Below are 11,538 nucleotides of genomic sequence, written 5' to 3'. Positions count from 1 at the left end.
AATAAATAAATAAATAAATAAGTGGTCAGAGATGGCATCTGGCTTCGCCAGCCCACTCTGTGCGTGGTTGTGATAAATGTCTTTCCAGCTAGCTGAAAGGGGCCACATCTGCAGGTGTGCAAAGATGATTCACGTGGGAATAAATCATGTTAAAATGACAAATCATACCAACAAAGAACTGTTGCCCAAGCAAATTGAACAGTTTTTGTCTGAGCTGTACAGGGTGGGGGCTGAGTCGTATAGGTTTTTAAACCAATACGCATGTGCAAATGGATGGGGTGATATCAGATTAGACTGCAGGCACAAAATGTTTTATCAGAAAGATTATGTTCAAGTTTATTGGCCTTGACTTTGAAGTAAGAGACAACTAAGAAAGGCAGGGGCTAATGTAATTCCTGCCCCGTTGCATTATGGGAAACCCAGGATGCAGTTTGTTCAGCTCTTAACCCACAGGGCAAACACATGTTTACACGTTTGGATTTCTTGGCACTGTTGTTGATATATTTCCAAGATACTCTGAACTCACAGTGTGGGCAATCAAGTGTGAGTGGCCAGTGTTTAAGTAAAACACTGCAGTGGTTCTTTTAGAGCCTAAGCTCAGCTTTTGACACTGTTGATCGCAGTTTTTTGTTAGACAGACTACACAAGATGGTGGGTGTCTCTGGGTCTGTCTTCCTACCTCACTGACAGGTGCTTTTCTGTTTGATTAAAGACTTTGTATCAGCTAAAGCTCCCCTGTTCGTGGTGTTCCTCAGGGATCTGTTCTCGGACCCATTTTGTTTATGTTGTACATGTTGCCTCTTGGTCGTTTAGTTACAAAGTTTAGCAACATTTCCTATCATCATTATGCTGATGATATCCATCTTATTTGCTCTTTCCATCTAAATGACCCCTTTAGTCTCACTGAGTTAAATTATTGTTTAACTGTCACTAAGTCCCGGTGAGCTGTAAAACTGCAAAAAAAAAAATTTTGTGCTCCTGACAGTTACATCTAAATGATTAAAAAGAGACTTGGATCTGTTGGAGCATTTGTAAAATCTAGTTTGCATAACCTCCGGGTCACTCTGGACAGTTCTCTGTCCTTTTATGCTCATGTTCAGCAGCTAACTCAGCCTTTTTCCATCTAAGAAACATTGCAAAAGTAAGACATGTTGTTTCTAAGGCAGACATGCTGTGTGTGCTTAATGCTGTTTTTTTTTTCCTCTCTCATTGTTTTTATCTATTGCTATCATGTTTCATTATTTAGTTTTTATTGTAAAACACTTTTTGACTGGTGTCTGTGAAAGGTGTTAGATAAATAAACATTACTAACTTACTAAAAAAGAAAAGAAAAAGTCTGTTTTTCCTTAATCCGATAAAAATCTAGTGTTTTGATTTCTATAATTTGCAGTGTGACTGACCTTGTTAGGTCAGTCATCCTCTCTAACAACTAAGGCACGTTTATTTGTATAGCACATTTCATGTACAAGACACTTCAAAGTGCTTAACATGAAAACATTGAAAAGTTCAAGAATTCAAAAGAAAAATAACTAATTAAAGACAGACATAAATTACAAAGAATAAAACAAAAAAGGAGATGCAAGATATAACGGTAACAGTGCATTGTGGTAGATAAGTGAACTGCAGCACTAAATAACCAGGTTTTCAACCACAGACTGCATATAACAACCTTGACTCAGCAAGTGAGAGTTTCAGCAGCCTTGGTGCATTCTGGGAATGTATTCCACAGGTGAGGAGCATAAAATCTAACATTTGGCAAAAATCTGCCAAAAAAGGTGAGGAAAAACAGGAACTCGCAGCAGAAAACAGATGGGGGTCTAAGGTGGAGAAAGACCTCAATCTAACAGTAATAATCTAACATTGAAACAGAAAAAGAGAGATGAAGCTGTGACAAGGGAGGAAAAAGGCAAGGCGACAGACCTGATAAAAGAAAAAAAAGACAAGAATGAACTGTTGTGAAAGTGAGACGGCATCAGAAAAAGTGGAGAGAAAAAAAAAAGACTTGAGCAACAAGGGAGGAAAGCAGAGTTGACAAGGTTATCTGGCTGTGCGTGTGCCAACGCTTCCCTCTGTAAAAGAACTGTCTAAATGTCAGCACAGCCTGGAGGCGGTGAGGATGTGCAGTGAATAAGATATGCAGTCCAGAGATAGGAGACTGGCTGAGGCAGGGCGGCAGGGTCATTTACATCATTAATGCAGCTGCATTTACAGTCACATGAGGAGCCATCAATTTAAACTGTGATACAACCAACAAGTGGCTCCATGCTCTTCTCGTCAATAGAAAGATAAATGACTTGAAGGATCGAGGTTTTTAAGTAAACAAGACCTGGAAGTGATGTTCATCTGTTTACTTGAAAATTCACTTCTTGCATTTATGGATTCTGTGCTTTATTTTTCAATCCCGGTGACTAATAACAGCCCTTTGTCTCGATCACCCACTCTTATCCTATTGTGGGCTTCACGGTCACCGACAGGAGGATAGAGGATGCAGAAAAACACAACCGGTTCCTCCTGAGCCACAGCGACAAAATATTAACTCTTCTACCCCACCTGAGCAAATAGTTTGTGCTATTTGGGTCTCTTCCCCATGCAACTGGCAATCTAAGGATCTTCTGCACCCCCTACTGGCTTTTCTTTGACCCTACAGTCAAACGTACAAAAACAACAAACATGATAAGGCATGATCAAATATTGAGGCTGCACAGTCAAATAGATGTTAGTTTATTGCAGGAAATGGGACGGGCTATAAAGGAGGCCAATACAGTTACAGACTGTATCATTGATGTTAAATAAAGGTCCACATGTTTGACATTTAGAATGAGAAAAATGCTCATTCTCATGTAGCCGCAAGCTCACGCATCGGTCTCTGAAGTTTCATCTGTGCTGCTATGACTGATAACAACCGAGACACGAGTTTCTGTTTTTATTTATCTTTCTGAACACTGACAGAGCTTATGTATGAATAGTGCTATCATCTGTATGTGCGACACTAGGGGCCTCTTTATCTGCCACCAGGAGGTAATAGATAACCTCGTGGGTCATGTTCAATAAGACGCTGAGTCTTTACGCTGCAGCGGTGGCCTCCTGCATTCACAGGAAGGTGACAAGGTGTTTTCGACACAATTACCCATCTGCATACTCATTTCATAGCATGTGCAACATGCCATGACTTGTGTTCGATCGTGTGTGTTACATCTGATTTGCAAGAGAAGGTAGCACCAAACTCAAAATAATGGTGGAAATAGGCACCTTTTTTTAATTTAGACATATAATAAACACAACAAACAGCAAACTAGAAGGAGATTCTGATTCAGTACAGTTAACTGACCATAAAATGACATGTGCATTCATTTACTAAGGCGGCTATAAACATTGTGACCCTAAGTAAGGTATTAAACCACTGTCCTTTTGCTCACAATCAGAAGCCACTTAAAATATACCGTAGTATGAAGTCTGTCATTGAAGTACACTCAAAGTACAATGTCCTTTAAGAGAATATCTACATGATGCAGCAGAGTGAAGGTCATTCTCCTTTCTGATGTCTTGAAGGATTGCAAGGTCAGACTATGCTAGAAACAGGATGCTGCATCAGAAAAAGAAGGCTTTCAGTAACACAATCCAACTGGGAACAACAATTTGAGATTGCTTTGGTCATTTGTGTTCCTAGGGAAACACCACGGGCCGCTTCACCAAATGGAAATTATATAATAAAAGATCTCAAACGCAGAAAATTCAGCCAGCATCTAAAAACTCAAAGACATGTCCGTATCCAGCGAAGTGATATACCATGACAGAGATGCGCATACTCCGATGTTATCCCCTTTAGATTATAGTAAGTTATCATTTAAATAAATGTCAGTTTTGTGCGAAGGATCGATGCTTCTGTACAGGACAGAGTAAGCAGTCAGGAAACCCAGTGGAGCAAAACAAGGGGGCTTGGGCAGTTTCAGGCATACAGGGGCTGGTAACCGTGCCTCCGGCTGCTTTTACAGGTTATCACGCATACACTCAGCATCCCAAAGAACTGCAACAGAGAAAGAAAGGAAAAAGAAAAAGAAGGATTAGACACATGAATGCAAACTAGAAATAAAAATTATCATATAGAATAATCAGGTGATAAGTTGTTTTGTTTTTTTTATCCCTGCAGGTCGTCCTTGAGTTTGAAATCAGTTTAAAATGCATAATTAAATCTTCAGAGTTTGTGAAGACTGAAAAGATCGGGAGGATGTCACACTGGCCGCTTTTTGTTTGGAACCGCAGCTTTCAACAGAACTGCCATTGTCTGGGAGTGGAAGTCGAGACACAGCTAATCTTCTGTTTGTGTAATTTCATTTTGCGGCCCTTTGCCACGCTTTTACAAACTGACACATCACACACACACACTTGGGGATCAGTTAAGACGTAATAGATCTAAGCAACTGTAAGGTATAACAATGTTAAAGAGCAAAATACATGTGGCCCATGGCGATGCAATCAGCCATCTGTTGCACTGACTGGAGGATGGTAACGCTCATTCACCTGTAAAAAGAAAAATAATCAAGAAATAATCAAGGTTACCTTTATAATAGCAAAGCCAAGAATGACCAGCATGGCATAAGTCAAGGCGCCGTGTAGGAAATTCTCCAGTTTGACCTCACAACCCTAAAAGACAAATACAAGCTTTCAGATCAGGAGCATCCATGTGACAGTCAGGCCTCATCCTTATAGCTGGGCCTTTGTTGTAGCTGCTCCCCCAAACATTTACCATCCTGACCACAACAAGGACATAAGAACACGTAATCTCATGCACGCAAACCGCTGTTTGTGGTTTACCTCGAGATTAAGCAGGCTCAGCTGGTCCAGCCGGCCGGTGCACGGCGCTGTTGCGTTTTTACAGCAGGAGACCGGCACCGTGTTGTTGTGGGTGGAATACCAGGTAGTGTTGGTCCAGCTGGTGTAATTCTTCACACCACAGCACATGAACTGCACGGACAAAAGAGAAAAACAAAAAGTAAGAGAAAAACAGGGCATGCAAAGGTTAAGCCCGCGGCTCACCGTGCAACACGATTACTCCATTATGTTTGTTTAAATGTTCATGATTTTTTTTCTTTTTAAAATGTAAAAATGAAACCACCTTAAGAAATGTGAGAACTATCTGGAATCAGTGACACTGGGGCTGTTTTGCTCAGGTTTTGGTTGAACTCTAATGACAGATGACTGCTGGTGTTGGATCACTTGGCCAGAGAAACCCATTTACTTCACCAAGATTCTCTCATGAAATGGAAAGTCTTGATATTAAATAGGAAAAGTATTAGGCTGTCAATTTGATGATCTTGATATTTAATCTAAAAAACAACTTGCATCTACAATGTTCTTAAATGTCCAACTTTACTTCAAAAACTGCATGTTTATGATACAAAGCAAAAGATGAGGGCAGTGATGCAGCAATTAAAAGTTACAGCATCACTTAAACCGGTCCCATCTGATGAAGAAGGAAAATAAGAGTTTGAATTTATTAAAACAATGGGGTGTGGATTAGAAAACGCCTCCCTTTTAAAAAAACTACTTTTAGCAAAGCAAAACAAATCCATGCATTGCTTGTTCTTTGATCTGTGAGTTTAAGAGTAGAACGTTGGGTTTTTTTTTTCTAAAGCCAAATGCGAAAAATGCTAAGCGTTTAGTTTTTTGTTTTTACTTCCTACCTCAAAACTGGCCACTATTACCCTCACAGCTTGCCAAATACTGAAATCAGGTGCCTGTGTAGTTCCTTTTTTTTTGGCATTCCTCCACTAACAAAACAAATAACTGTAGTTTTCCAGTTCTGAAACAGTAAAGGTCCAGACAGAAAACTACGCAAACTAAAACCACGCATGTGCAAGTGAAGTCACGGTTCAGCACTGGCTGCAACACACTTCACTGATCTCAGTTCTGCAAGTAAACATCAAATGTTCTGTAAAATGAAACAAAAAAACACCCTGAAAACATAACCACGGCCACACAAGTCCCCAGAGCTAAACATCAAGAAACATGTATCAACCTAAACAGGAGAAGTGACACAACACTGGCAAGCTGGGACACAGCATTTAAAATCTAACCCTTTTAAAAAATACTGATGAAATCAGTCATGGTTAGTCAGGGAAGCATTGGGTAATGTTTAATTTGTTACACTGAGAACTCTAACTACGTTATCTTAAATTACAGGGAACAATGCCCTGCATTTCCTGAAGTGAAGATCGACCGACACGGCGGAGCAAATGTGGGTCATTGTGGGCATGCGTGTGAAAAGAAAAGCAGCCGTTTCTGCCATAAGTGAAGAACAGGCAGAGGAAATGCAACCCTGCAGGTGAGGAGGCTGTTGAGTGTGAAAGTAGAACTGAGTTAACGGATCTATTTATGAACAATGGAACACGACACCAGCCTGAGTCTGCAGTAAATCCACCGCTTTGGTCTCCGCGTCCTGTCCGCCATACTTTGAGAAGACATCGTTCATAGAGCGTCCCAGGTCTTCATTTATCTGCACAGACACGACAACCCAAAACACAGTCAGGCGCTTGAACAATGGGCACAGAAAGAGCATCGTTGTTTACTGTACTCTATCTTAAAATATAAAATATAGGTCAAGATCTTTATGTTGTTCAGGCGACACACTCGCGACCCACCTTGCCTTGGTAGATGAAGCTAAATACCAAAGCAGCCACTTCAGCTGCGAAGATGATCATGATAATCAGAAAGAACTGCAAAAGGAGAAAATGAGAAGAAGTTGAACTCAGACCACAAAAAAGTCAAAGAAAATAAAAAAGGCTGACACTGCTAAAAAAAAAAATCATCCTTAGCTTTGCATTTGTCTTATTCTACACTTCCCACATGCAGACAAACACGCGTGCTTACAAAGCTGAGGCCAAATTTGGACTCCCGGAGCGTGGCGCAGCATCCCACCAGACCGAAAATCAGCATCGCCACGCTGATGCCGATGATGATGACTGCTGGGATCAGCGTCTTCTTGTCCTGGATGAAACTCTCAAAGGTGTCATAGCTCTGGATGACGTAAGCTCCAACGTAAGCCAACGCTGCTCCTGCAGCCTGCAGAGAATATAACAAATAAACATATATTGAAGCATACTATCAATGTTGACGCATTATTTTGGTGGGAATAAAAATATAATGAGTCCACGTAGATTAAGAAGGATTTTCTTTGGGTTCTAACTATGATATGTTTTATACACATTGGTGAAAGTCACACTGCATCTGATCCTCTCCGGGTCTCCTCCTCAAATGCTTTCACTGCTCGCAAAAGTGATGGATGGAGATGGTCACTTTATTTATTTATTTATTTATTTATTCATTTTTTCTACCTTGTCTGCACACATATTAATGGTTAATACCATTCTGGTAAAAACCTAAGCCATATATATGTAGGAGATGCTCACTTTTAAATCAATGGTGCAAAAGTTGTCTAGAAGAGATCACAAACAGCAAAGCAAGAGTATATCCTAGTAGTCAGGGTTTCTTTTTCTGTCATTAATCATAAATGAGATTGATGTGTGAGAAAAATAAAATATATACCAGTAATCATCTAGCACTAGCAACTAGCACTAGCAAAAGTGGTCCGTATCAGCTGGTGCTTGTTTGCTTGTGAGTGAAATCAGCAAAAAGGTCAAATACTATGCAAATGCATTAATAACATTGACCAACGGTGAAAGAAAAGCTTGGAAGACCAGGAGCAGTGGCATTCGTGGAAAAGAAACACAATCCAGAGCAGTATTCTTCCCGCCAGGTCCTCAGGGCTCAGCCTGGCCTGCACCCCCCATTCACTTCACACACATTACCTCATGACATGAGTCTGGGTCTGGTACCCCTCCCCATTCAAAGCTATTTCCATTAGTACAGGATGTACCAAACTAGTCATAACATGGTGGGCTTTATGAAAACACTCACATGACAGTCTTTTTTTTTTTTTTAAAGACCAAGATAGCTGCAGACTTGCTAATATCTCTGTAAATCAACAACTTGTTACCGTCATTCACCAGCATTCCTGCTCTGCTGCACACCATACTGGATGGACATTTCTTTACACTAGTCTGGTTGTTGCTCTGCTCTCATTTCTCAGATTGTTTGTATACCTGCGTCTCCGTCTACTGTGGACATAAGATACTGAATATGTGGATTATACCGTTTATTTCTTTATAAACAGGGAAAAAAGTCACTTTCTGCCCTTCTTCAGAGCCAACATTGACAGTGATGCAGTTGTTACGTAGTTTATACACTTTATATTTGCATCTTTTTAGAAATAACGATACATGCAACATCTTACTTTTTAAACATAACAACATGAAACTCTATTCTAGCTCCTTATCCAGTTTAGTTTTTGTCTTAATGCTCATACCCACAGATATATTCAATCATAAAGTTGGAGCAAAGTTCACTGTTAAAACATTTGACAAATCCCAAAAAGGTCTGTTCTCAGTGTATTATCTGATCTCATGTGACTATGGCAGGCTGAGAAGGTGAAAGCAGATTAAGTTGCCCTCTCATCGTGACTTTTCCTCAGGTCATTCTTCAGAAATGATGACATGACTAGTCATAAGACTACATGCATATGATCCACTTGTGTGCATTCACAGAACACTTTAACATTTCATTTCACTGTAAAACAATAGAAAAAGAAGCCAGCTCCACTCTATTCTGTTTTCTGTCTGTAACTGAAGTCTGAAGTCTGAAACTAAGGCGAGGCGGTCCAAACTTATTATATCTCATTATCAGTTCTCCCGACTTCCCTTTGCCCTTTGAAACACTCTGTATAAGACCTGATGTAAGCTCCAGCTGGTGATAAAAGAAGGCCAATAATGTAAGCAAAACAAGACATTAACCAACAGCAAGACTGCTGGTGGAAAGTTTGAGTAAAATGACTCAAATATAAATGTTGAACTAAATTACGCTCTAAATTTTTTGTGCCGGTGACAATGCCGGAATATAAAAATAAGGGGACTGTGTCATCAGCCAAATTTTCCATCACAGATGGAATATTTATGTCTGAAACCTCCCCCTCGCTGCTCTCCTGCGGACTGGCGTCATTTTCAGTACCACTTCCCTTTAGAAAATACAGGTTATGCATTATTGGCTTCCGTTTGTTGTGTGGATGTGTGTTGTGTTTTTGCCTAACAATAATTCATCAAACCGTTGAGCCTCATGACTCACTTCTCTAATCACTCTACAGTCACGGGATCCCAGTGGGGTTGTTCCCCCACACCTCCTCCACCGCTCACTCTTAATCTCTCTCCACAAAATCTCATCTTGTGCCTAATAAGCGGCTCAAAGAGGCTTAGAAAATGTATACCGTTCACACAACCTCCTGCCTCTCTGGAATGTCAGAAAACCACCCTCTGATGTTATGATTTCAGGACTAGTTAGTGGCTTTCTGCGCGGTAAGATTTAACTCGGAGAGAAAGCATCCGTCATGTTTCTGCTCATGTGCTTTCTAGCGTTTGGGACAAATGAAAGCATTAACTTTTGACCCTCCCCCCACCCCACAAATTTACTAAATAATCAGAATTAATGGGCGGAACATTTCATTAGAATTTCCAATAAACTTTAAATAAAATTTTCTGGGTTTTCACAACAAAATAAGACAAGCAAACAAACATAATAGTTGTATATTTTGGATGAATCACGACTTTTAGTGTCAATTTCTGTGAAAATTTTCTTTTACAACATTTAACCAGTAAAAACGCCTTGATATCTCGAAAAGGACGACGTATCAATAATGTGATGAGGATGATGAAGAAAAAGTCAAAATGAAAAGTGGGGACATTTCCTACAACTAGTGGAGGATGATGTTACTAAACTCACAAAGTTATGTAACACTTTTAATCTGTTAAAATATAAAACAAGAGATGGGCATGTGTGCTTTCACTATAAACTTCTAGCTAAACAGTTAAAAAAGAGAAAAACCGTCATAATGTTGTGAATGACAAAAAAAGAACTATAGATTCTGGAAAAGAACGAATAAACACAAGCAATGACTTAAAAAGAAATACAAATATGATCTTTCTAATAGCCAACTGGTGAAAAATAGGCCAATATTGATTGTAAGATATGAGGACTATAGATACAGACCAATGAGACAAAGTCTTGAAATCACAAAACTGTCTTCAGCATGGGCTCATTAACTGCAAAAACATATTTGGAGGGTGGGAAAAACATTGTGTGGAAGGCAGCGCAACAAGCATTAAACTTACTAGTGAGGGAAGTTATAAAAGGAATGAGGATGTTCAAGTCAAAGCAGGGACCATCTTTTTTTTTTCCCCTCCCAGGCTCGTAAACAGATGGATGCATTTTTTGTACTAAATGTAATTACACAGAAATCAGGAGCAAACAAGTTCAAAAAATGACCGAGTCCCTAGAAAGGGAGGGGGCAGACGGGGACAGAAGTGGGTTAACAAGCCATTATGAAGCAATAAAGCAGATATCTGACGTTTGCATAAATCACAGCCAGGTCTGACCTCTGGACAGGCCAGAGAGTTGAGTCAGAGTTTGAGCCGACTGGTTAATAATGTTACAACAGAGTTTGGAGGAGGGCAGCTGCTCAGCTGTATGACATGAAATAAATAGAAAAAATAAAAAACTTAAGTAAAAAAAAAAAAAAAGGGAGTAAGGGTGTATGCACTGTGACAGGACAGAGTTAACAATAAAAAAAGGAGAAAGGTAAAATGAAATGTAAAACTGTGGTGACATGGAAAGGTTCAATCAAATCACTGTTCTGATTTATTATAACCTTAAAGCTCAAGATCCCACAGACAGTACAAAATTAAATAATTACTAATCGATACTGGGGACCTTTTTAGAGATGGAGAAACCCAGCCATCGAGACTCACCCAGAATATGAGGCTGAGGAACAGCAGGATGGTTTTGGACGTGACGATGCCGCAGTCCATGTTGTCCGGTACGGCGGAGACGGAGACGGAGAGGTCGGAGGGAGGGAGACTTTTATCTGGCACAGAGCTGAACCGCAGCCACTGCCTCGGTCACAAGTTCTCTGCCTTCGTCCGTGTGTCTGACTGACTGACTGACTGCATCGACTGTGATCACATGGTCACATGTTTTGTGAGGCAGCGTGAGCAAAGCAGAGCATGAGCAGCGCTCTGCCCCCTGCTGCTGGGGGCCACGCTCTTAACGCTGGTTTATGGTTCCGCGTTACACCAACGCAGAGCCTACGGCGTAGGGTACGCGGCGACGCGCCCCGTACGTTGCGCGTCCGCGCGTACCCTACGCCGTACCCTACGGCGAAGGCTCTGCGTCGATTTAACGCAGAACCATAATTCAGGCTTTACTACACATTTATCCTCTCTCTTTTCTTTTGTTCAGCTTATATCAGATGATTATATATGCCCTTAGCGTTTTATGTAAGAAATATTACAAAAAATGCAAACATTAACGGAAAGAACTCTTTCTTTGGATATTTTTTCTGGGAAATATAAAACGCACATTGTCCCCAAACAGTCGTTTTATTCATGTTGCCTCAGAAGGAGGGCTGGAGATCTTTGATCTGCTAAAGTGAACGCC

At 40.4% G+C, this 11,538-nt stretch overlaps 1 protein-coding gene across 1 annotated transcript; it reads right to left on the bottom strand.

Annotated features, from left to right (window-relative positions):
- Nucleotides 1-3,230: 3,230 nt before the first annotated feature.
- On the bottom strand, nucleotides 3,231-11,068 carry tspan36 (tetraspanin 36). Its single transcript, XM_061729314.1, has 7 exons — nucleotides 10,851-11,068; nucleotides 6,868-7,059; nucleotides 6,639-6,713; nucleotides 6,398-6,493; nucleotides 4,813-4,962; nucleotides 4,558-4,641; nucleotides 3,231-4,024 (listed from the first exon to the last, which is right to left on the bottom strand). The coding sequence occupies exons 1-7, from the start codon at nucleotides 10,908-10,910 to the stop codon at nucleotides 3,947-3,949; spliced, it is 735 nt and encodes a 244-aa protein (XP_061585298.1). The 5' UTR covers nucleotides 10,911-11,068; the 3' UTR covers nucleotides 3,231-3,946.
- Between the last annotated feature and the right edge of the window lie 470 nt (nucleotides 11,069-11,538).

Source organism: Cololabis saira, chromosome 9 (genome assembly GCF_033807715.1).
Source record: "Cololabis saira isolate AMF1-May2022 chromosome 9, fColSai1.1, whole genome shotgun sequence".
NCBI lineage: Eukaryota > Metazoa > Chordata > Actinopteri > Beloniformes > Belonidae > Cololabis > Cololabis saira.
This window is presented reverse-complemented; position numbering and strand designations above follow the sequence as displayed.